Source organism: Sinohyriopsis cumingii, chromosome 1 (genome assembly GCF_028554795.1).
Source record: "Sinohyriopsis cumingii isolate HCF-2022 chromosome 1, ASM2855479v2, whole genome shotgun sequence".
NCBI classification, from domain to species: domain Eukaryota; kingdom Metazoa; phylum Mollusca; class Bivalvia; order Unionida; family Unionidae; genus Sinohyriopsis; species Sinohyriopsis cumingii.
Window position 1 is genome coordinate 144,092,857 of NC_142961.1, and position 27,742 is coordinate 144,120,598.

Genomic DNA, 27,742 nt, shown 5'->3' on the forward strand with positions numbered 1-27,742 from the left:
GTTTCCTGTGCCTTTCAGGGAGAAAATGTCTTATCCTACTGAGAAGCCATAAACTTGAATTGACTTTTTTACTGGTATGTTTGATATGTTCAGTCCATGATAGGTTATTATCTACCAGAACACCAAGTAGCCTATCATGACAGACTATTTGCAGATTTGTATCCTTCCATGTCAGACATAGTTCATCACTATCAAGATTTGTCCTTCTTTGCCGTGTTGAGATAAGTAATATTTTAGTTTTACCAGTATTTACCACCATGCCATTACATGTGCACCAGTTTTCCAGTTTGTTTAGTGCATTCTGTAAAGAAATTTCGAGTTCATGCTTTGTGTTTTGGATGTCTGACAATGTTGTGTCATCTGCATAGAGATCTGTAGATGATATTGAGTCTCTTAGTAAAAGTGGTAGGTCATTAATAAATAAAATGAATAGTAGTGGACCTAGAATTGAGCCTTGTGGTACTCCATATCTAATTGTTTCAGGTTCAGACGGAACATTATTTATGTAAACATGTTGTGTTCTCTCATTTAAGTATGAAGTAAAGCATCTAATTGTTCTTTCATCACACTGGTAGATTTTCAGTTTCTTCAAAAGGATTTCATGATCCACCATGTCAAAAGCTTTCCTGAAATCTACAAATACAGTTCCTATTATTCTACCTTGGTCAAGTGCTTGAAGCCATTTATCAGTTAGGGAGATCAAGGCAGTCTCACAGGAATGGTTCTGTCTAAAGCCTGATTGATTAGGGTGTAACAGCAAGTGTTTGGTTAAATATGACATGAATGAGTCATGGACATGTTTTTCAATCAATTTTGACAAGTTTGGTAGTATTGAAATTGGTCGGTAGTTATCAGCATCATCCTTAGAACCAGATTTGTGAATAGGAGTTACTTTTGCAGTTTTCCATATTTTGGGGACAGATGAGGTTGCAATACTTAAATTAATTATGAATGTTATGCTATCTACAATAGCAAAGGCAGAAGATTTAATGAGTCGTGGACCAATCTGATCAAGTCCTGTAGCTTTCTTGGTATCAAGTTCACTGAGACATTTTTTAACAAAGTTTTTTGACACTGGTGGGATAGAGAAACATACCTCCTTTGAGATTTTACTGCTGCAGAACTTTTTCAGTTCATTAAAGTTGTTTTCTATCACTGGCTCCTTTAACTTTGTGGTAATGTTGATGAAAAAATCATTGAAAACATTTGCAATGTCAGTTTCATCAGTGACTATGGTGTCATTTACCAGAAGTGAGTGAATTTTATTTGTCTGTTTTTTGTGCGTTCCTCCAGTGAGTTCATTGAAGACTTTCCAAATGGAGTTTGTGTTGCTCTTTTTGTTTTCAAGTAATGATTGATAATAAGTTTTTTTAGCTTTTTTGATCATACTTGTTATTTTATTTCTCCATACTTTATATTGTGCATGGTTTTCCATAGCCTTGAATTTGTCTCGTGTTTTCATAGCATCTAGGATTTCAGTAGTAAGCCAATTAGGTTGAAAATCAGTCTTTACTCGATGTACTTTCAGTGGTGCATGCTTAGATACTACATCCATAAATAAGTCAGTCCACACCCTCATGGCTTCATCTATGTCATCCAAATTTTGGATCATACTCCATGGAACTTTATATAGGTCATTGAGAAATTGTTCTTCATTAAAAGTTTTGAACGATCTGTAAGTGATCGTTTTATGTGTATTTTTCTTATTTTTCTTGCATTTAACCTTTCTTGTCAAAAAAGTACAGGCATTGATGAAGATTTTGTGTGAAATTCAAGCTACTTTGATGTTAATACGTCCTCATAGTTTCGTTACATAGTATTTGTACTTAAATGTATTAAACTCACCTTTCAAAACTACATTGTCGCAGCTATTATTGGAGGGTGCGTGCGTGTGATACGCACAAGCGTAAGTGCGCGGGTGGGGGTGGGGGTGGAGGTATACTGTGCAACGGGGTGGTGGTGGTCAAAACCAGCCAATATTTACTTAGGTACTTTATGAACATCCCTCGATTACAACATCCCCCTGTCATGTCCTACTAGTTCAGCTCTGTGTGTGTGTGTGTGTGTGTGTGTGTATGTGTGTGTGTGTGTGTGTGAGAGAGAGAGAGAGAGAGAGAGAGAGAGAGAGAGAAGGGGAGTGATTGCAGTCGAGTAACACATGTATGCTTTACCAAGCAGGGTGCCTTGCCTAAGGAAACACCGCAGTGGCTGACCCAAGCTGATCTGATGATGGAATTCGAACATGCACAATATTTTTGGTCACAAGATTAGCACGCTCCTGCACGCTCCCGCACGCTCCCACTCCTTAATCGTGTCTTATGGAGGGCGCATCAGGCCGATTTTACACCCCCGGGACAGATTTCTAGGGCAAATGCTTAAATGTTGCAATTTACGAAGGTCTTGTACTTTTTCTCACATTATGTCGAGGAGTTACATTAATACTGCGAACGTTCTTAATTGTCCATCGATGACTAAGACCAGTATTTTTAAGTCTTGATTGTCGAAGGAGGTACAACTTTGATTTCACTGTCTGACGAGCATGGTTTATATTATCATGTTTTGTGAGTTACAAAATTTTTCACCTGAGATTACACAGTTTAGAATTAACCACAACATAATGATAACAAATACTTTCTTTCAAAATTCGGTAAAATTTTTTTTATCAATATTGTAACACAGCCATTAATCAAATTTACACATAATGGAGAAACAAATCCATTTAAAAGTTTTTGCCTTAAAATAAACAACGAGAAAGAAAATCTCCGTTTTTTAAGATGTAAGTAAATATTTCACATGTGATACATTTTGTATTGTCACTCGTGTCTTCGCAACTCGCGACAATACAATGTTTCCACTTCAGTTTTGAAATATGTCCTCATATCTGCTCGAAAACGTAGAAGATACACCTTTTACTATTTATATACCAAACATACACGCAGCACGTTCTGTTTACCCCGATCTAAGTCACAATGTTTAATACATGAAAAAAAAATGCCTTTGTGAGATATAAGAACTGACTGCATACCTCTCTCCATAGGATTGATATGTATTCTTGTTTGTCTGTCTGTCTTTAACTCCCTCTTTCCGTTTTTTCTTCGTCTGCCTGCACCTAAGAATAAATAAAACTGTCCTGTAAGGGACAAGAATGGTGATAGGAAAATTTTGTAACGCTAAATCTAATTACTTTTCTCCGCTTTTCTCGTTTTATTTATTTATTTATTTATTTACAACACACTTCAGTCAACGATGAATACGCATGTCCATGCAAACGAATATTGCATCTATTTTTATCACCATTAAGAGGGATTGTTGGTGGTGTTTTTAAACACAGCCGACCCAGGCTGATCTGACTGTAGGATTCGAACCCAAACCGTTTTATCGGTCTCATGTCAGGCGTGCTGATCTTCGCTAGCCAAGGTTCCAATGTGTTAACCCTATCTACAACTTGGCGGATCGTTCTGATATTTCAGAGCTTTGTCTCCGCGACTTCTATTGCATTTCATGAGTTGTCTCCCTTAGTAAGTAATGGGAACTAATCAATATCGTGCACAAGCGGTACTTAGTACGTCGGCCGAAAATGGTGGAGACAGTTGACTTCAAAAGGATACTTCGTAAGCTTAACATCGAACGTATACCAGAGACAGGCTGTTACAGGTGTATTTGAGCGAAAGGATGTACTTGTACAAACATGGACCAACAGTGAAAAATTGCTTATTTATGAGTCCATTCTTGCCGTGGACTCCCTTTCTCTCGAGCTTGTAGGAACAGTGTTCAGATTTAAACAACCTGATTTTGATTGGATGCCGCATCGAATTAAATTCACAGATCAGAAGCACCGAAATATATAAGGATCCGCCAATATGTTGATAGGGTTAACACATCGGAACCTTGGCTAGCGATGATGAGGCGTGCTAATTGTAGTATCAGATGCTAACATATTAGATCAGTATCTTCGGATTTAACCAACAACACATTCACCATTTAAGGCGCGCAATTATATCCATTATATGCTTTTCTCCAGCGTTTACGAATATATTTTTGTACACAATTTATAGCTCACAAGTGCATTAAGGTTCTTTTGAAAGCGATAACATAATGGCAGTTCACAGAACGAGCTGTGTTTAGGTTTGGAATAAAAGTAGTACAACGTGTCACGTGACAGCCATGACATCGCTTCAATGTCTGCTATCGGACATGCCATCTAATTTTCGGGAGGGTTGTCGGTATAGGATTTTCTTTCATACCAGGATATATTTTTTATCGTACCTCCAGATAATGCATTTATTTAACTAATGTATTTGATATAATTAGTTAATATTTATTTTATCAAATCAGAGCAAGAATATTTTTAAAGCTATTTGGGAGCCAGCACATTCTTTCTTTTTTCAAACGAATGCCAACTCTTGTACCCCCTCCCCGAAAATGTGAAATGGTCGGTGACAAAAGCCACAAAAGAAAACTCATTTACCCATGGACATTTTATTATAAATTCATCTTTAAAAGCAGGCGTTGACATTGTGACGTTTTGTACTTTAATTGGCCTCAGGACTGACATCAAACTGATCTATCACTGAGGAAGACAATGGGGCATATTAACATTGTTGTTACTATATATTTAAGTAAGTCATTTCAAAGAAGAACCTAAATACAGTAATATCTTTAAGGCTGGAAGTTCCATTAAACATATGACAAGCTTATGACCTTTATGAGGTGCAGACCAATAAGTTTTAATGATTTTATTTTCAGTTTTTGCGATAAACAATATATGGCGTCAGAAAATGCAGTAATTCTATCTTTCGGTTATTCTAGGTCAAGTTCAATCCGATGAGAAGAGTTAGGCATGTTTTAAAAGGAAGCTAGTTAAAATGACAAGGTACGCTTAGACGAGATAACTTTCTCAGTAAATCAATTTGCTTGAATTATAATTGTAGATGACGTATTTATAAGACAAGTATAGCTTTAATTAGCACGCGATCACGCGTTAACCTGTTATAAAACTACATATTTTTTTAATTATCATACAGAATAGCAAACACGCAGCTATGTATTTCTGTATATTTTTAAAATAGTAAATTAGCAATATACAACAAAAAAAAATTAGAGATCATTTGCTTATCTGAAAAAGAAGATAAAAAGTCAAATGACTGAACACGAGTCTGATAAGTGGACACGACAGTGCATAGAAAGATAATACATGTAGTTCTCTTAGGATTTGAAATCGACACATGACTTACGTAACAATCACTGAAACAGCTGAGTTCAACTGATTACGCGGTTAGTCATGGTGACTATAAATATCATAAGTATGTTGTAGTTGTAGTTGTTGTAGGGTTTAACGCCAATTTTCAGCACACGATAGCGGCCAGTAATAATGGTGGAGGAAGAACCCGGGAAAACCCCGGAAAGAACCACCGACCCACGAGAAGCTACTGGCAAGCTTTCTCACATACCCACATTGGCTGAATCCGAGACTCGAACCCACGCAGACAGAGGTGAGATGGTAGTGATCCGTAACGGAGTGCGCTTTGGACCACTCGGCTACTTGGGGCCCCATTATAAGTATGAAAATCGCACTTAAAATATCAACAAAAAGTAATTATTTCGCATCAAAATGACAACGTTTTCGTAGAAGATTCATTGGAGCTAAATTTACCGAGATACTCCCTTGCGGTATATGGTTTATATTAGTTTAATTTCGGGAAAACGCCTTATAAAAATTAAAACAAATAACACAAAATATATCTTTTATATTTTGAAAATAGATCTGTAATTTTGTCCTTTGGCACTTACAAAACGGATGATGTTGACTGGTGAAGAACATCAAAATATTTTGTCTTCTTGCAGTAAAATATGGGGGTTAGAAAAAAGACCACATTAAGAAGAAAATCCCATAAGAATTATCCTTGTCCTTTACTATTTTCTGATTATTTTACAATGGATAATTACTTTTCATGTGTTTGAAAGGGCCCCGGGTAGCCGGGTGGTGTAATGACCTCGCCATTACATAGCAGTCACACCTCTGTCCGTGCAGGTTCGAGTCTCGGTTAGGCGAACATGAGTATGCGAGAAAGCTTGCCAGTGGCCTCTCAAAGTCTGATAGTTCTTCAAGGGGTCTTCCTCCCCAAAAATATACTCGCTGCCGCGCCATGTGCTGAAAAACAGCGTTAAATCCCACAAAACCAAACATGTGTTCGGAAAACCCTAAATGACATTCCAAGATTCATCGCTGATACATCTGTTTTATGTTTTGAATAAGTTCACGTTTCTTCCTTTAATTTTGTAATTTTCTCATATCACAGGAACACTTATTGCTTTCATTATGGTTTTGATGTGATGTGTTACGATACACTTATCTGGACAAGTCCAAGTTCATATCATAGCAACACCACGGGTGCTCAAACTATTTCAACAGGATTTACATTTGTTTGAGTGTCAACATATTCATTCGTAATATCATATTCTATGTTAATGAGTAGGCGTGGTTATCTCTACTCTGGCGATAGGCCAATTAAAAACTAAAGACAGCACTTATCGCAACACTGAACATACTGCGCAATATACTGCGTAATAGCAGATACTTTTAACTCCAGTCACACACAAACGTTATACAGTGATGGCTTTCTCGGGGAGCTCATCTACTAAAAATCCTTAACTTTACTTACGCACCTGCAGGTAAGGTTAAATACTGTAATAATTTGTCGATTTAAAATACTTTGCGTAGAACAACAAGTAGTCATTGATATAATGGATTACTTTTGATGTAACAAAGCGTAGGCAAAAATGTTTCTAATTGGCCCCGGTTCTCAGTGAATTGCCTCAGACTACACTCTACATATACTGTTCTGTCGTCTTTTTCGGTGTCAAATCCATTATGACGAGACAAAGAGGATATATTTCTGCAGTCACGTTGTTTAGTGATTCAAAGTACGCAGAGGTCGCATTTTGTCGTAATCTACTCGACTTCACGAATGATGTATATAGAGATTAGCGTTCTAATATTATTTTAAGCTGACTTCTTTCTGGTTCTAGGTCTGAACGCCATCTTTCTTCCTTTCTTGGCTATGGTGGGTTAAGGGGAGTATGATAGTTAAAACTACGTTATACAAGATTTAAATATTTAGGAAATTTCGTTTTTTTTTTTCTTCCTGATCGTGATAAGTAACATTACTGAGGTTTGTCACTTTCTAACAAATTACTATCGTATTAATACAAGCAGGGTTTAACGGTACTGTGGGTGCTTTATTAACTTCATGTACTGAAAAACACTATTTACATTTTTCAGAATCTTGTACGTAGGCTTGGTCCCAGCAATGAAATAATTCTTTTCTTTTTTGGATGGTAGCCTATAATTTGATTCAAGAGTGGCAGGTGTCCTTTCTTGAATTGGGACAACAATGGCCTGAACTTTTCTAACTCGAGAAATTATCAGATTGACATTCGAGAAGTAGGTACCATGTTTACCTGGAAAGCTAGTTAAACAAGCTATTTAAGCACAGAAAAGCCCGAGCTGTGCTCGTAAAACGATACATTTCACCAGGTCAAGAAAACGATTCAAAAGTTAATATCGTCAGCTATATTTTGCCAAAACCTGTTCGGTCTACTTTTATCTTTGCAGTGGTAAAAACAATGCTTACGTGAATTCGGAGATTTGTCATGTTTTATCATTTAGTAAGTGTACATTTTAACTCTTCTCAATACTTACCGATGTAATTTAATAAGACGCAGTAACAACATATCCCAAAAATAAGTTCGTTACGGTGATACAATCTTTTCAGTAGTTCAAGGACACAGTAACGAATATTGCATCATTCTGCTCATAATTACAGTATCTGTCTGTAGTTCAAGTACATATGAACACTTATTTCATCATTCTGTTCATAATTATATTAACTGTTTTTACTAGTTCAGCAAGGAGTGTGTGTGTGTGTGTGTGTCAATGTTGTATAGCACATCAACACAATAAAGCTGTTTTTGTTGTTGTTGTGGGGTTTAACGCCATTTTTCAGCACACGATAGGCTATGCATGGCGGCCAGTATTAATGGTGGAGGAAGAACCCGGGAAAACCACGGGAAGAACCACCGACCCACGAGAAGCTATTGGCAAGCTTTCTCACATACCTACATTGACAATTAAGTTATGTCTTGTCAAGGTAATTGGAGTAAAATGCCTTACTCAAGGATACACCAATGAAGCGAACTCAGGCTAATGTGATGGTAGGGTTTGAACCCGTACCGTTTCTTGATCGTGCGTCTGGTACGCTACCGACAGTTCCAACCTGGCTCCCGCCTCCATTAGTTGACTTTACCACTTTCTACCTCCCCGAGCTCAAGAAGGGGTGGGTGTAGATCTTTGCCAAGGAAGGGCGTCTTGTGTGGTCATAGCTCTCATTATGTTTCTCCTTAAAGTTAGATTTTCGACTCCATGCTGCACATCCTTTTCTACATTGCTTCTAAATTTCAACGCACCCTAGATCTAAATTTAAGATGATAATAATGTTATGTTACGTTAATATTAATAATGTCATGTTTCGTTAATATTAATAATATTATGTTAATATTAAGGAATGTCTTATCACTAATCTTAAGTATGTCGGAAAACATGATTACAATTGAGGACATTTTTAAGTTTTTTTGCCGTTGACATAAATACCATATAATGCTGGCAATATATTGTCCAATTCGTTGTTGACGTAAATACCATATAATGCTGGCAATATATTGTCCAATTTGTCGTTGACGTAAATACCATATAATGCTGGCAATATATTGTCCAATTCGTTGTTGACGTAAATACCATATAATGTTGGCAATATATTGTCCAATTCGTTGTTGACGTAAATACCATATAATGCTGGCAATATATTGTCCAATTTGTTGTTGACGTAAATACCATATAATGCTAGCAATATATTGTCAAATTCGTTGTTGACGTAAATACCATATAATGCTAGCAATATATTGTCCAATTCGTTGTTGACGTAAATACCATATAATGCTGGCAATATATTGTCAAATTTGTTGTTGACGTAAATACCATATAATGCTAGCAATATATTGTCAAATTCGTCGTTAACGTAAATACCATATAATGCTGGCAATATATTGTCAAGTTCGTCGTTGACGTAAATACCATATAATGCTAGCAATATATTGTCCAATTCGTCGTTGACGTAAATACCATATAATGCTAGCAATATAGTGTCCAATTCGTTGTTGACGTAAATACCATATAATGCTGGCAATATATTGTCAAATTCGTCGTTGACGTAAATACCATATAATGCTGGCAATATATTGTCCAATTCGTCGTTAACGTAAATACCATATAATGCTAGCAATATAGTGTCCAATTCGTCGTTGACGTAAATACCATATAATGCTGGCAATATAGTGTCCAATTCGTTGTTGACGTAAATACCATATAATGCTGGCAATATATTGTCAAATTCGTCGTTGACGTAAATACCATATAATGCTGGCAATATATTGTCCAAGAAACTAAAGCTCAATTGAAACAGTAACAAAAGTATTGACGACGGATGAATGAAAGGATAAACGGACGGACAGACAACAATTTATAATCTGAACTTTTGTTTTCCTCCTTGGCCGATTAAATCCAGGCGATGTAAATTAAATTCTCAATAATAGCTGGATGGTTGAAGAGCTGGTTGTTAAGGAATGGATATGACTGTCTCAACAAACCGCTTTTTTCAACAGTTACTAATACATTTCAAACGATTATTGTTTCACAAGTGCACTTTGGGTTTATTGACTGTGATGACCTTGATCGGGTTACACCGAGCACTCTGTGTTTAAGTTTCGAATGAAAATAGTAGGTGTCACATGACAAACTGTAAAATATAAATAGTAGGTGTCACATGACAAACTGTAAAATATAAATAGTAGGTGTCACATGACAAACTGTAAAATATAAATATCGCTTAAAAGCATGCTAAAACCACTGCAGAAAACTCTGTCTCATTAACATCTATACACTCATCTCTGAAGGTGGGCGTCGACCTTGTGACATTTTTTAAATTTTAATTCTCGTCAGGATTTGTATGAAGTAGACTATAGAATATATAACCAATGTGTATACAAGATATTTAGGTAGGTTGTTTGTGCCCAATCGGACCCCGCGTGCTCACAAAGGCCCCGCGAGTTTGTAATTTAAAAAAAAAAAAAAAAACGATAGAGAATTGTAATTTTAAAGCGATGGAAAAATTTAAGTTCAATATCATATAAAACTTGTTTAAAATTTTATTTCCAAATGCATTGCTCACAGAGGGCCCCGCGCGTAAATCCAGGGGGCCCCGCCAAAATGATCCAAATCGGGCCCGCATTTTCCAAGGCCGTTCCTGTAAATATATCACTAGACTTTTGTTAGATGACTATTATAACCATGGTTTTGTTAAAGAAATGCCTATACATTGTTATGAATATTTAAATTCTTCCAGAGACTGCACTATTTCTTTCTTTTCTCTCTTTCTTTCTTTCGCTCGCTTAGGGACAAACCAGTTAATTTTCGAGGAGAAGGGGCAAGGATTGTTTTGATTTGAAATTGAAAGAAAACTATCCTGGCTCAAAAGAAAATCAGTCCCCCGATTCCCCTCTCCCCCATCCCATACAGGATGAAAATTATATGGTGAATCCGTTATTGAACATGACACGCATCCAGTTGTTATCATTTTCACCAGGAAGCTAGTAACAATGACAAGGGAGGCTTTCATGAGATATCGGTGATGGTTGTATGTGCTATTTATAGCTCTGATTCCTACTCACGGGATTACCTATGAACCTATCATAAAGCTACACATATGTTATTAGACGGTGAAAGAAAAAAAAGATTCTTTATTTTTATTTAACCTGATTTTTCTGCACATTTTTAAAACTTAAATAAGCAATATACAAAAAAGTTGTTTGTTTATCTACAAAAAGAAGACAAAAAATAAATAAATGCATTTCAGTTTGATTTTCGTAATAAAGCAGTGAAAGTGGGCTATTATTATTTATTAACTGTAAATAAGCAACGTATAAAAAAGCTATTTCTATTTATTTATATAAAAAACATAAATAAACACAATTCAACTTGATTCTGATAGAATAATAAAGCAGCGAAAGTGGTCGATTGTTATTTTACATAGTAGCATGATAATACAGTTTGAGAGTTTTCTTATTGGTCTAGGCCAAAGACTTCTACTTCCATGACTTTGTCCTCACATTGCTTGCAAGAGGATAGTCATGGGGAGGGGTCGAAGGCCTTGATTTGGATCAGTAACCAACAAAATTTATACTATAATGATACTGTTATCAGTCAATCGATTTCGAAATCATACGAGTGATGATTATGGTTCCAGTTTCTGAAACGGCAAGTGTACTGGCAAAGATGCAAAATATTTATTCTATTTTTACTGTCTGTAAATCAGAGTAGTTAATGCTCCGGTTCCGTATCTCTGCGCGGAGTCGCCGGTTCTTATTTTAGCCAACACGGTATCGAACTCAGTCATGCTAATTGTTTTATTTTCAAAAACCATCAAGTACAGCGTGAAAGTTGTATTGAGACTTTGTGCTGCTGGAGAAGTTCTCAATAGACATGTATTTGCGAATATAGCTGTGATGAGTTTATTTTAGCAGCGTCGCCAGCCACACCAGTTACTGTTGATATGGCTCTAACAACAGTTCCGATAGGTGTGCCTGTAATAGTTAACTTAGTCGTGATTCCCGCCACACCAAGGCCAACGGTGGTTTTCGCGGCGATTCTGCAAATAGCAACCAGGACCACATACGTGTGTTTGTATTTCACCAGTAACGCGATTCTCTTAAAGATTTCGTGTCGCAATCGTTGTTCCGCTTCGATTATTTTGTCACGTCGGTAACACAGGAGTATTAGTTTTTCTATTAATAATGTGATCGCTAAGTATAACTGCAGGCCCGGCCCTAGGATGTGCGGGGCATAAGGTATATGCAGGACCCAAGGCAGCAAGCGATGAGCGCGGGGCCCCAAGCCAAAAACTTGCATTGCGGAGTTGATTTCCTGAAAGCGCGGGGCCCAAGGCGGTTGCCTTGTTAGCCTTGCCCTAGGGCCGGGCCTGTATAAACTGCTCGACAATCTCACATTCTTTAAGCGCACCACGCTCACGCACTTCTAACCAGTTACTCTTTTTTTTAACTGGTACAACTAATATGCGATTTTAGAAAGTGCCAGGGGAATGTTTATCTCTACCGGAATGCGTTGTTAGGGACAAGCGCCATGTTCATATAGAAACACACCGGTTACACCACTGACTGATATCTGAAACGATAGTTCTCGTCTTTCCCCCAAAACTAATTCACGGACAAGTGAGTCCTTGTCAAAGATCAATCTCTTCTTGTTGATGCAACGTAATCAACTGGCAATGCAACTGGGGTGGATTTGTCAGTGAACTCCACCTCATCCTTGTAGAAGAAAGAAATCCCGGAATATGTTTGAATCTGGTTGTGGGTTCTGTGACAGCGTTTTCACGTGTTAATGTTATGACGCCAAGCTGACCTCGAATTGGTATTGGTACATCAGTGTGGTTCATTGTATACGAGGCTTAGTTAACACCACTCTGACGCAGATATGCGTGGAAGAGTTTAACACCACTCTGACGCAGATATGCATGGAAGAGTGAAACAAAATCAACATGAACGCTAGCTTCCGCTGTCGACCAGTACAGCACCTCGGTTAGAATCCTTCACTTCTATGTACTAATACATTTGATTTTAAATATAAACATCAAAGATGTTTAAGCATCCGTATGGATAGATGTGAAATGCTGCAAACTGAATTTCATTTGTAATTATCAATGATATTTATGTCGTATATATGAACGATTTAGGAAGGTTGGTGTTCGGTTTGTTAGGTAACACTACTCATATACCAGGCTGTTTATCAACGCTGTCAACTCATATACCAGGCTGTTTTATCATTGCTGTCAAACTCATATACCAGGCTGTTTTATCATCGCTGTCAATTTACACCATTTACTATAGTAATCTGATATGATAAACAAATAACGATCTTAACTTGCGCGCCGTTAAGAGGTGAGATTTAGGATTATGAAAGTCATCCACGGCAGCAAATACAATTAGACCATTTGTTATTATATGTTATTTTTGTCTACTCCTTCGTTGGTTAGCATTCCTAGGTATTTGGTAAATGAAGGTATTATAGAGGAATATCACCTGAGTAGTTTTTGCATTAACATAACTTGAACAAAAGCAAAGGACACACCAGAGACTCGGATTCCTTGATTCCATTGATTTCGCACAGGTATTTCGCGACAGAGCCTCGCAGCTATATGATATATTGAATGTCTACGTTAGATGTTTAAAATTTTCCAGTTTGAATTTCTTGGTAACGTCGCAAATATAGATTGCCTGCGTTGTGTGCGGCTTCTCGATATATGCCAATAACATTACAGTAATCGCAAAAACTAGAATCTATATGGAGAATACGAAGAAAATACTTACCCACCTTTGTATATAAAAATCCAACTTTAGAATTTTTTTGTTCCTTTATACACAATGATACCAGTAAAATTCTGATGGCTCATTTAGAATGGTTTACTATAAATGCCTTAAGGATTATAGAAACCGTTTCATCAACGACTCCTGCTACATAAGACTTCAGATCAATATCACAAATGTTGCTCCTCATACGTTTTAGGGTTTGCCCTTAAATCCGTTTCTTTAATTACTGTGCAGTATATGCTTTTATCCCACCTATATCCGAAAAAACAATAATTATTACTTTCATTTATATTACTGCTTATAAATACGATGTTCTTTTGATACGCACTATAACATATTTTTGTACCTCATAATGCATGGATATGTATCATGGGCCAGTGACCTATATTACAAATAAACACTATTATTAGTATGATAAAATACGGCTGATGTTGGTAAACAATTAAGAGAACAAGGGCCACCAAAATACCAACTAGTTATTAAAATTCAATTTAGAACAGACACTTTTGATAATATTTAGGCTCATATATAAACTCCCATGCTTGCTATTTTGATGATAGTGACATAGAAAATGCGTTGTTTTTAAGTTATAAATAGTAAGAAATTTGCTGATTATTGTGAACTAGGTTCTAACTGGACTGTTTCGGGTATTTTTTTATACAGGCACCATTTTGTGCATCTTCATGATTATATACCATTAGATCCAAAACTAAATAAACACAAATTAATGCATACATGTGACGAATAATAATAAAATCAGTGTTTTGAATGATATGTTTTGTCCGCATTATATTTTCATGAAAAAGAGCCACAGATGACAACAATCAACAACTAGTGCTTTGACAAAGATCGTGTTTTATAAAACTGAATTTTCAGTAAAGATCAAGGATGTTATTAAATTTGAAAAATGAAACAATATACGTGTTAGTGTGTTTGGATATGACAATGGTTTAGATCAACTGTATATAAGTACATATGATAATACAAATTTTAAAATGATTAATTAATTATTGTCAGACGTTAATAAAGAAGAAACACTACCACTATGATTGGATAAAGAATATATCCAAATTATTACATAACATTTCATTCAAGAAACACAGACAATGTCTTTAGTGCTTAAATTTACTAAGTAAAGAAAGGTCCACTGTATCATCACATCGAAAACTGAAAAGGTGGTAGTTCATTAAGCCAAAAAGTATGTTTTGGTGAAAAACAATTTATTTCATTTTAAAAATTAGGAAAAGCAGATACCTGTTTCATTTGTAATATATCCTGATTTGTTTGTAATAAATCATAAATAATTGCAAAACATATACCATGCTCTTTTTGTTATATATTAGTACGATGTGATGGATAACTAATGTTTTTACAAAATATAGGTGTACAAATGTTATTGAAAAATCATGAAAATCTTGTATATACAACAGAAGCTATCAATGTTATTGAAAAAATCATGAAAATCTTGTATATACAACAGAAGCTATCAATGTTTTTTCCGAACGGCAAGCAAAATAATAATGAATAAAGATAAAAAGTAATACGAATCTTAAAGACAATCTTACATCTATGAGATTATTGCTTAAAGACGATCTTACATTATGAGATTATTGCTTAAATACAATCTTACATCTATGAGATTATTGCTTAAAGACAATCTTACATCTATAAGATTATTGCCATATAAGTGGGAAATATCGCGAAGCAGCGCAATGTATCTAATTTAAAGCTTAAAAAAATATTCCATATAAAACAGATAATGGACATGTCATCACGAATGAAACTACAAAAACTTCAGATAAAACATACAATGCATGGCTATGAACATGAAATAATACATTACACTTTAACAGCTTAAATATATTGATATTATGCAGTTTATTATGGTGGATATGACAATAAAAGAAAAGCTATGAAAGATAACGATTTTAAGGTAATCAAAATGTTTGCAATAAATTACAGTTGTGGTTTTTCCTTATTATGAAAGAAGGGTATTTACCCATACAAATAAATAGACAGCATTTGAAATTTGAACGGAAATGGCATTTATCTGATAACAACGGTTTTTATTCAACACTGTGAAATGCAAGTATATCTGATAACGATAATGGTAAATTTAATTTGGGATAACTTTGGCTGATAACTTTGGCTACAAATATTTAAAAGATTATCATGAATTATATTGAGAAACTGATGTATTATTTATCGCTGGTACGTTTCATCTCTTTATAGAAGTTATGATAAAGGAATAAAAGCTAAATCCATGTAATAATACAAACACTGCATGGTTATAATTTCCTTGTTTATTGCAATGTAATACATGATCAAATCTTTCACTTCTTGCTGTCATTGATAAACATTTATATTTTTTGAAAATTTATGAATGGTTGGAGAAAAAAGAGATGAAAATGCAAATAACAAATACATGTCAAATGTCAAAGATTGCCTTGGAAAATCACGAGAGACAGGGAGTGAAAGAGAGTCCCTACCAAGATATTTGCATGTGTGAGATAAGAGGTTTACACACGTTGATACCAGCTACACGTAAGCATGTACTTGCGTGCATACACAACGCGTTCTTGAAATATGATTGTAATTTGTAATGAATGCAGTAAGATGTTTTTGTTGCAAAAAGACCCAAATCAGTTATGTCTGCGGTCTTGATTTTAATCAGACTGAAAAATTCTACTGATATGAGATTGGCTTTGTCCAAAACCTGCATGTATATTATTCATGTTTTTCACGAGAAGACTTAGAAATGAGTCATGCTGTGGAGATGAGTAGGATTTCTTTGTTGGCAAAGAGGGTCATGGACAAAACGACAAACCATTTTGTTTTTATCAGACCATGTAGTTCATTATTGTGCTTCAGTGACGCTTGTTTAATGGAGAAATGCAGTTATTTAATATAACATGGAGAAAGTACCGTAAAAAAGGAACGTTAGAGACACACAGCATCTTGCATCAGTGGTCATTCATGTGAAATTTACGCAAGGAGTTAAGTTACTAGTATTTTATATGTGTTTTGAGCCAATGCGAGTTACTAGTAAGCGTAAAGTGCATTTGAACACAGTATAATAGGGTACATCTTCTAGGTTCCTGGAAAAATAAGTCACCAAAGTAAAAGTGATAGCTAAAAGACTCGACAACACGAACACGTAGTTACTTTGAGCATGTAAATGAAGATCATTTTCAGCCCGAAACACACTTGATAGCAAACAACATAGACGCTCAATTCCTGCATACAATCGACCATTTTTTAAAGGTTTTTGTGGTTAAACGTGGTTCAGTGCTATACATTTACTAGCCCACTGTTTGCGAAGAATGAATCTAGTACCAATCATCTCTATAATATCTTGCAAAACATAACCTACAATGACGTGCAAAATGGTCGATTGTACGGGGATTTTAGCATCTACAGCAGCCCGTCTGCAATAAATATGCTTCTATCTGAAATCGACATTATGTTTTTCGGTTGAGCTCCCAATATTCTTAAGTTTAGCTCCTGCTTACGCCTCTCTGAAGTTGATCTCTCTCTACAGAAAGTGAAGTCAGATGACAACGGTTGGCGTCTCCAAGCAGGTGACACTAGAGACAGATAGCAATCAGGTAGGAGTCCAGGAGCATGGAACAGACGGCCAGCTACAAAATTTCAATCATCATGACGGGGTGTTTGAGTTCTGCCATGGAGATTACATAAATCTGCAACAGGAAGCCGAATACCTCCTAGAGATCGTTCAGAAACAGAATACACAGCTTGAGGACAAGGATCTGCAAATTGAAGAACTAAGAAGGCAACTCCAAGAACAGCTAGATGCGCTCAGACATCATCCATACGGGTACTGAATTCCTTCACAAAGTCGGTAATACAAAAAACACATGGATCAATATTCAGTGACAAAATACATACCTCATAGTGTTTGAGTGAGTTTAGTAGTTGTCAGAACTGGCCAAATTGAAGTTGTTTCTTTGGGTTTTTTTTAATCTATTTTATTCCCTTCAATTTAAGCAGAATTATCTTCATGATTCGTTGCAGTTTGTTGTTACTTAAAGAGATGTGCTAAACTCGCACTTAGAAAATATTAAACAGCGGTCAGCGAATTGTTGAACATTAATACTTTTGACTTTCTCTCATCGCCACCGATTCAGCATGTATATATAACTAGACGAAAACGTCATGTTATACATTTTAAGTCGAACAGTTTGCAAATACCTGTCAGTACTGAATCGTAAATTTTGATCCATGTACGTGACTTCTTCAAAGCTCACACAGAAGCCCCAATTGAGGAAAGGAAGATGTTACAGACAAGTTTTGTAATGTAAATAATTTGCATATCTTTCAGAGAACAAATCTGGCATCTTGCACAGTCCGACGCACCCGGTGGCCAGATTAGTAATATTGTTTCCTGTGTGACAGAACTGCAAGAGAGATGTGACCATTTGCAATCTGTATGTGGAGAGCAGGAGGCCGTCATCCACCGTCTGAGAAATGAGGTTGCCGACCTTCAGTCGAAATCCAGAGATAAAGAAGCCCTTCTCCGGCAATTGACGGAAAAATCTACAGAACTGAAAGCTATAAGAAAGGACCGTGATGAGCAGGCCATACTCAAAGAGGAGCTAGAGAAAACGTTAGAGATTTTAAACAGGGAGCTTGCCACAAATGTCAACCAAATTTCAGAGCTCAGGCAGGACAATGACGATCTGCAAGCACGCTTGTCAGATCTTGAAGGATTGAATCGTCGGCTAGAAAGTGAACAGCTTAAAGTAAGGAACGGGGAGGGGAGTGTTATTTTTGTATCTTCCTGCATACAGTTGCATTCTCCGTTTTTGCTTATCCTTTATTCTTGGGTGTTGTTTTGTACATCATTTTAAGCTCTGTTGGTCATATAATAAAGTACCTTCTGGTATGGTGTGCCGTCCATGCGTCCGTTAGCACAAGTTAGTTATAGATGCCAATCCTAAACCACATGGAGGGTGCCATAAAACGTTAAAAACACTTTCATCCCAAGGTCAACTTGGCCCTAAATGAAAATGGTGCGGCTCTTACATCCAATATGGCCGTATCTTGAATATCTTTTTATCTTTGCTCTTACTTGATGGAATGTCGTGTCGACATGGTGTTTCACCAGAAGCTTCGTATAGTATCTTGCTAGTTCTGAATGAAAATGGTGCTGATCTGACATCTAATTAGACCGGCACGATGGCCATCTTGAAAATATTGTTATCCCTATTCCTCCCGAACGGATATGTCCATCATTATGGGATTTTCACTAAAAAACTATTTATGATGCTTGGTTGGCCCCTGTGGAAAGCGATTTAGCTCTGACCCTCAAAATGACTGCCATGGCGGCCTTTTAAAAATTTGTTATCATTACACTACCCGGACGGATGTCCGTATCGATATGGAGTTTCCCATTGGAAGACATCCTATGGCGCCCAGTTGGTTCTAGATGAAAATGATACTGTCTGGCATCCAATATAGGTACAATGGTGTCCATCTTGACAATCTTGCTATTGCCACTTTTCCTGAATATCGACATGGGGTTTTCACCAAAATATCTCTGATAATGTCTGCTAATGTCTGGTTGGTTTGTTGGTTGTTGTTGTTGTTGTTGTTGGGTTTAACGCCATTTTTCAGCACACGATAGGCTATACATGGCGGCCAGTAATAATAGTGGAGGAAGACCCCAGGAAAAGCCCAGAAAGAACCACTGACCCACGAGAAGCTACTGGCAAGCTTTCTCACATACCCACATTAGCCGAATCCGAGACTCGAACCCACGCAGACAGAGGTGAGATGGCAGTGATCCGTAACAAGAGCGCTTTAGACCACTCGGCCACTGGTTGGTTCTAAATGAATATGATACCGATCTTATATCTGATATCTCTGTCACGGTGATCATTGTAAAATATTGTTATGTCTGAAGAAGATAAGAGATGGTTTATGCAGTCATCATTTAAAAAAAGAAACGGTTTTATCTTGGAGTCATGAATTTTCACTTTGAGAACAGAATCTTCAGACATATTTCACAATACCACTCCCTAAAAAAGACCCAGTATTTTCGAAGCGTTTCGAACTAAACAATCAAGCTCTAGCTAAGCCAACAATTGAATTAGATGTAATACTCGTTAAATATCAGCATCAACATGACAACATACAATATCAAAAGAAGGAACAAACCGTTTCAAATTCCTTATTTGTGCATTGTAAAAGCTATATTCCTTTCTGGCAAGGGATTCCCTCCCCGTGGTACGTATTTTAATTTTTAACATTTAGCTGTATGGGAGTTGTTATGGGTTTAAACTGATTGAAAAGAAATAATATTGAACGAATTCATATAAAATTGTGTCTTTATATACAATTCAACCATATAATCATATTAGTTTATTTCCTTTTACCGTATCTTATCACAAATATTATCAGCTAAAAGTGAATGAGAGTTTTTATGTTTTCACTACATATTCTTTTGAAAATTCTTATCGTGGAAACGTAACTTCTTGGAAGAAATGGAAACCCTATTAGACACTAAAATATTAAATTACTAAAGTTCCAGGATTTTACCTTTAATATGAGAAGAGGGCGCTGCATTTGTGAACAACGAGCTCTAATTTGAGTAAGTCATTTACATTAATATCTTTGAATACAGTCACAAGAGTCTAAATATATATTTGCTGGTTTTTATTTTAGGCGAGACAGTTGGAAATTCACGTGGGCGCTCTGAAATTAGAATTAGAAAAACATGCGTTTCAAGCGAGCGTTGCAGCCACCTGTTTGAATGATACCGTCTCCCACGACCACGAGAAGGCTTTTCCTATTCAGAAGACCCAGATGGGGAATTCTACGCTGAGGGAGATGAGCAACGACACAGCTCTGGAATCGGCAGAACCAATACTGAAGAGAAGGCGAACCTTAAGAGGCAGTCGGAAAGAATTTATCATGGAACCAAGCTCTGTGAAAAGTTGTAAGAATTGCTCTGCCTTGTTTCCTCTGGGGAAATCCACTAACAGTGTTGAGTGCAGCTTCCATGCTTGCACACCTCAACCCTACAAGACCTGGAGGACCTATTGTGATCCAGGGAGTATAACTAATGCAAGGAATGCCCTGTACTGGCCATGCTGCGATGTATTTAGCCATAATGAGCCAAAAGGATGTCGGAAGCTCAAGAATCATGTCTTCTCTGACGGAGATTCAACTTATTAGTTCCCTTCTTTCAGGACATTTAAAGTAACGTCAGTCTAGAATATAATTTTTTTTAAAATAGAACTTTCATCATAAAATCATAGTTATCCTCGTATTGAAAGGCTTGATTCAAACTCAAGTGCGACTTAATGTCCAAAGACATTTTGTTGGCAAGGATTCTTGTCCTTCATTCGGACTTCGGATCGGACCTAATGAAATCCCAGATTTGAAATCAAAGCAGAAATAGTACGTATGTTGCTTGAGATCACGTTCTATTTGATATCTTTATAGCAAAGGTTACAGTAAACCCAAAACACTTTCAGAATAATGATGACAATAAATCTAGTGTTTTGAAGTTGTTTTGTTGTTTCAGTGTCAAGTTATGCCCCATTATATTTATTTTGTTATCATATTTTAGACCTTCTACACACTGTTTCATCGTTTGAAAGCAATGTCACCTGCCATTTTGCTACCTTAGTTCTCTGTTTCCACCCCAGAGTATTCTAAAAGCTAACTAACTAACTAACTAACTAACTAACTATATATATATATATATATATATATATATATATATATATATATATATATATATATATATATATATATATATATATATATATATATATATATATATATATCTCTGTGTGTGTGTGTGTGTGTGTGTGTGTTCCATCAGATAGTCACACATACAGGTTTCTCCGTCGAATATAATTTTTCACATTTATGCATCCGTTTATCCTCTCCCTCCCATGAAAGCGTTTGGTAATGTCCTGTTAGATTCGACTGGTTTTGAAATAAATTTGTAACTTGATAGATTTGCTAGAGGTGGTGTCCGAGTGAATTAGACAATGGTGCGGTCCGAAGAAATTTGGAACCGGACTTTTTCTTCCTCCGTTGCACTGATTAAATTAGAGACAACGGGTACATTACACAACGTGTGATTCAAATAACTTTTTTGAAAGATCAGCTTTTGTTTTCTGTTTGTTTTATTTGTGTCCAAAATGTATTATGCATATCTTTCAAAATAATCAAACTGTTGGAAAAGCACAATATGATGCAATCCAAAGTAAAACTAAATTTTCTTAATATCGTGGTAAAAATAAAACTAATTAGTCTGATTATTACTCATGTCTGCTAATTGGAGACAAATTCGTAGTAGTTTAAGTCCTGTTCTGGTCTATGCAAACAGTGCCAATGTCTGGCATTACTTCTGCTTCTCCATACACGGGGCAATGGGACGATTAGTGTGTGAGATCTCATATAATTTCAACAACTCTTGAATGGTTGTAAATAAATGACATTGTGATCTTTTCCTGAACTTTCAATACGAATAAATCTGTATAAGGTTTACAGAGATTACTTAGATTTTTGCATGTTTGTTCTCTCTCTGTCTGTCTCTCTCTCTCTCTCTCTCTCATGTTTATTGACAGCACTGTCTACAATATAACATTGGCAACTGCAATATCCATTCAGATTCCACATTTTTTTTAAACATCAACATGTGCCATTTCTTATAAGTTGTACGCTTTAACACTTTGTTATGCACTATTTTGAATGTGCATTATTTAACAGAAGTTAGCCACTAACATCCAACCCCAGGAATGGTGGGGACGAGGAGAAGGTCTGGAGAAAAAAGTGATGTCCTGATGTTCAAAAGTACCAAAATGGAAGTAGAAGAGAGAGAGAGAGAGAGAGAGAGAGAGAGAGAGAATGGCAGTGAACAGTAGAGTATTTCCTACTAGTGGAGAGTGACATTCCTCGAATGAACAAATCGGAGACGCGATGTTCTATTGTGCCGATCGCGTATTGAACACAATTACCTGACTGACAGTGGATCAGTTTTGTCGAGTGTGTCGTTTTTCACTGTTTGAGACTGAAGTAGCTGGACATGAACTGCTTGAAGAGACTGTACGAGTGCACACTTCCTGATAATAAAAAAATATTCCGGATTTTATGGGATTGCGGTTATGCAACAAATTTTAATGATCTTTTAAGCATTTGACATGCATTACCATTATTTCTTTATATATAGATTTTACAGAATTTAAATATCTTTCCGTTTTATCTTTTATTTTGTTGTCATTAACATTTAACGTTTACGTTTATTTTGAAGGGTTGATCCAACTAAATAATTTGCCAATTATATTTATATTTTTCAAATTTTACCTTTAGTTGGCACTATATAGCCATTTTAGTGCTGATGTGATGTAAATCACTCTTACTACACAAAAACGAATCATTCCTGCATTTTACAGTTTGAAAGACAGTTTGAAAGACAACAAAAGAAAATGATTAAGCTAGATAGGCATAGGAACGTAACTTTCAACATATTGTGAGGGGGGAAATTTCTATCGTTCTAGGAAGAACACATTAGTTTCAGACCAGAGAAAAATTAATTAGATTTATGGAGACATGCGTTTGATAAATCGCTATACTGCAAGAATTTTTAAATGTATGGTCAGGGACGGTAGGAAGCTAATTACACTTTTGTTTATATAACAACCAGACGGACTATTAGGGATACGGTTAAACTTCGATTTTCATAGTGGAACTGTCAAAAATTGAAAATTTCCATAAACCGTTAGTCGCAACGTAGAAGGTCAAATTGACCCCATATCTGGCGCCTAGTTATAAAAGGCGGTAAATATATTTAGTCCTGATTGGTTACGCTAAATAAGGGGCGTATTTCCCCACATTAAATTTCCTAGTTTTAAATATCGCTACATCGAAAAATTCTAATCAGTCTAAGTTTTGCTGCCAGAGTAAACGTACGTGGACTCCGAAAGGAATTTAAAAGATATTCTCTCTCGTAAAACACTTACCCAAGGGACCAGAGGTCTGAAGGTTCAACGGTCACAATTTGGCTGTAGGAGCGAGAACAACACAAGATATCTGCGTCAAAGTTTCTTGAAATTCGTTTATGCCAATATAATGTTTTGCCTGAATTATTTGATAATATGTGCATGAATTTAGTTTGTTTAAATTCGTAAATCAATTCTCTTAATATGAGTATAACTGTGTTGAGTTTATATATATAGGAATTCTTACAATAATTTTCTTTATATAAGATTGTCGAATTGTTCGAATTTATCGTCTTGTTTGTATAGGAATTGGGTATTCTAAGAATTCAGGTATGACCTTTATTGATATGAGTTACGGGAATCTGTTTGAATTCACCGATCTTAAATGATTTCACGTATGATAAAGACTTGAATGTGTGTATTCGCTGCAATTCCGTAATTACGACCTCTAATGAATTTCATTCATTCATTTGTGTAATTGAGACGAGAACGGAACTGAAGAGCCATTAGGAAGTACATTAATTTTATGAAACTAGGATTGTTTTGGTCTGTCATGCTTGGCCCGACTAAATAACCTTTGGTATCTGTTTGAATGCCGATAGTAAGATCGGATAACGAGAAGGGGAGGAATGATCCCAGCTACAGTGAAATTAGAGGGAACCAGAGCTAAGCAGGTTATGCAATTGTACGAGGCAAGGCCTTCGATTGTTCACTCTGTCGTATGATGACAAATTCTTTTAGTAGAACAGATCGGCTATTTTTATAAATATATTTGTGTTTTGAAATTCGGTGAAAGATTTATTCCACAGAAGTGTATCTTCCGAATGTATTGTATTATCTCCAGTGTTGTAATTGATTAAATTTTGATTCTTTTCGTACGGGGGCTCGTGTCATTCTGTTCTATTTATCTACTCAGATCTCTATTTATTCCACCTATTAGTTTGCTCGATCCAGGCAATAATACCGAGGGCGATCATCTTCTAGATAACGAGAACCGAATAAAGCGGACACATTGAAAGAAGGTACAATCCGCCAATCAACCCACACCCCTTGCAAGTGAGGGGCGTACCTTTACAGATATTAAACGGAATAATTGTTATAAATATTATTATATTAAGAGAAATGTACATGGGAGATAATGCATACTTTTCAGCCAGAGTTATACGTTTTGAGTGACCAGTTTCCTAAACCTTTAAAACGATCGACATGTTAAGGCAAGATTACCGGTAGAAGCTAGTAGTATCAGGTGACCTGAAAGACATGCGAGTGCATGTTTATTCCACAGTGTGTCAGTAAAATAAATGCATTTAGATTCCACATCTTTTTCTTCATAAATATAAAGATTTAGAAAGTCAGCATTAGTTTTATACATAGAAGAGGCAGATAATGGTTTGGTTTGGATTAGAACAGTTTAAATCGGGCATAAAGAATTTATGATGTAGCTTAGGTTTGAATTATATTTGGTTGAGTCAATAATTTCAGTACCAAATTTTAAAATCATTAAACGACGATTATATATATGTATATATATATATATATATATATATATATATATATATATATATATATATATATATATATATATATATATATACACACTACCAAAAGTAGTATACCAGTATTTCAAATTGGTATGCCAGTATTAAAAACAGTTGTAAATAGCTATTTTTACTTTTTGCAGATTGAAAGCACTTGAAAACAATAGACGTTGAAAAGCATTAACTGAACTTCGTATTAGATCACGTAATTTATTGTTTGAACCTGGGCGGTATGCCAAAATTGTAAGAGAAAACAGAAATTGTCAACTTGACGTTTTATAGTTTCAGGATTACTGTTAGATTTTTTATCTTACTGGTAAATTACTGTTCTAAAAATAGAATCATGGGATTAAAATTAAAATAGGGATTTTAGATTTCGGTAGTTGAGATAGCTCAACGCCTTCTATACCCCATTTTTTCCCCCGATCGTCACAAGCAAGTTTATCCAGTATGGGGGAGTAAAAAAGTTTTAACGCCTGCGTGAAAGATTTTGCATAGCAATATCGGCTAGTGTAAAACTATGTAACTGTTATTTATTTGTTTTGGAAATACAGTTGCTAATTTTTGGAACTAAAATTACTACAACAACGACGACGCAGTAAAAACGTTGTCACCGCAGATGCAGCCAATTCCGTGTGTAATGCGTCATTGTTGTCGCCGTTTACATTTCTAAAGGGGATAAACACACTGGATGCTATTCGCTCGAGTGAACGATGTTTGCTTTCATGCCTGGCTGTATAGTCAACAAGTGATTGTTTTCATGTATTAATGTTATAGCACCAAGCTGGCCTTGAGTTGGTATTGGTACACCAAGGTGTTATGTTTTAGCAACATTATTTTTCAGTGTATAACAGGGTTTGTTAACACCGCTCTGAAACAAATATTCCTCAACAAGTGGGGCAAAATCACCACTAACATTGACATCACTCGTCAGCCGATACAATTCTCCTCAACAAATTCCGCAGCCTCATCACCACGTTCACAATCATCACTTATATGTAATGGAAAATTTAATTTTAAACACTAATGTTAATGATTGCTACGTATCCATCTGCGTGATGTAGAGTCTTTCGAACTGAATTTCGTCTATCGCGTCTAATGCTATTCATACGGTATATGTAAAACTATCTTTAGCGTTGTCACCTCTAGGGTAACGTATCACAACTGATCTATCATTATGCCAATTATGTTCATTCCAACAATTTCCTCTAGATTGGCTTATGATAACAAACACGAGCCAGAATGCGCACCTTTAAGATGCAAGGATCAGGTGTAACAAAGCAATCTCGGACAGCAATGACAATAAGTCGGCCATTAACTATTCCAATCCTTTTCCCTCTCCTTCGCTGACTAATATGTTCCAGAATATACTCCATGAAGTCACTACGCGTGGTGGTGAAGGTAACTCTGTAATCTGTACAACCACGTCTTGTTTTGTTGTAGCATTGGCATCGTCAACATAGTCTTTGCTAAACGCAATAGACATACAAATGTCTCTAACTCCCCCAATTTAGGCAAAACTTTTGCAAGAGCGCCTAGCAACTTCAAAACAATATCTTGAATGTCAGCATTAGACGTTCTAAGTTTTCCAGTTTGATTATGGAAAATTACCAGCTTACCTGGGTCAACATCAACAACAACACGGTTGGAAAACTCTGTCTAATCCGCTTTGGTGGCAAACCTGGTTTGATCGACATCTGCGTGGCGTCGGCTGCGCTTAGATCGTAAATATCAGTAGACATTTCGTATACTATTACGTGTACTATCTAAGGGAAAATGTAAAATCACCCAGCTAGTTAGTGTTGACGAAGATTTGCTTTCCAAGAGTGCATGCAAAGCTTTAACAAGAACATGTCCACACCTTGGCCGTCCATCCGAGTTGTATGGGCAGAGTAAAAAAAAACCAGTGGTTTTCGTTCTCCTTCCTGGGTTAAATTCTCAAGAAGTTCTTTTGGCGTTACGAGCTCGTACGAACCAAGATATACAAAATGTGGATGCGTTAACACTTATGAAATCTAATGAGTTCCAGGTTCTGTTGAATCCAGAATTGACGATGCCGGTTTCCCTCTTGCGGAGAATCATCGCCTGAGAGACTTTTGACTACGAGTTCATCACGTATAATGACACCTCAGAAATGTTGGACTGGCTTTATCATCGTTAGCAAATCAGAATTAGTTGGACGCGTGATAAATCGTGACCAAAGGCCATTAGACATCGTTACGGGTTGTCGACGACCTTTGCCAAAGTGTATTCTGCGAGTCATCCTATGTAGTCGAAGAATTTTTCTTTTTTTGTATTCCTCTAATATGCGAATACCAATAGTCTTTTATAAAGTAATCACGGACTTCGTTCCATCTGCTCATAACGCAGAAGCTTTTGGAACCGTGAGAGCCGCAGATACCAACAATGCTGAAATTAACGCGAGGAATGGGCAAATTCCACCAGTTATTTGTGTTTGCGCTAGACTTTTCAACCGAACCGCAACAACGTCTTCGAATCAATCAACGAATCGCATGCTTTTTGTTTAGCGATTGGTGCAGCGAGAGAAGACAAAATCGTGAGGACATGGGAGCGTTTGTGAACAATCCTTGGACAACATGACCAAGGTCATTTCCATAAGATACCGCGTAAACGGGTTTTCTCTCGTTTCCAATACACACGAATCTCGCATGTCCAGGTACGAATTTTATTAAATTTAAATGTCTGGTCGATCTCTAAAGTACAGTTGTA

The 27,742-nt window shown here is 36.3% G+C and overlaps 1 protein-coding gene across 2 annotated transcripts; it reads left to right on the forward strand.

Moving 5' to 3' along the window:
* The first annotated feature begins 6,552 nt into the window (after positions 1 to 6,552).
* On the forward strand, positions 6,553 to 21,028 carry LOC149808072 (uncharacterized). Of its 2 annotated transcripts, none has more exons than XM_089973301.1 (4): positions 6,553 to 6,672; positions 17,036 to 17,332; positions 17,837 to 18,257; positions 20,182 to 21,028. In XM_089973301.1, the coding sequence occupies exons 2-4, from the start codon at positions 17,049 to 17,051 to the stop codon at positions 20,692 to 20,694; spliced, it is 1,218 nt and encodes a 405-aa protein (XP_089829427.1). In that variant the 5' UTR covers positions 6,553 to 6,672; positions 17,036 to 17,048; the 3' UTR covers positions 20,695 to 21,028. The 2 variants fall into 2 exon arrangements, with proteins under 2 accessions (XP_089829427.1, XP_089829435.1); XM_089973309.1 differs by having other exon boundaries at positions 6,561 to 6,677; positions 16,974 to 17,332.
* Positions 21,029 to 27,742: the final 6,714 nt, after the last annotated feature.

What these genes read in the sequence shown, in the direction of transcription:
- LOC149808072 (XM_089973301.1), top strand. Translation starts at nt 17,049, where the DNA reads ATGACAACGGTTGGCGTCTCCAAGCAGGTGACACTAGAGACAGATAGC. An exon ending in CTCAGACATCATCCATACGG is followed by an intron (nt 17,333 to 17,836) that starts GTACTGAATTCC and finishes CATATCTTTCAG; the next exon opens with AGAACAAATCTGGCATCTTG. An exon ending in TAGAAAGTGAACAGCTTAAA is followed by an intron (nt 18,258 to 20,181) that starts GTAAGGAACGGG and finishes TTTTTATTTTAG; the next exon opens with GCGAGACAGTTGGAAATTCA.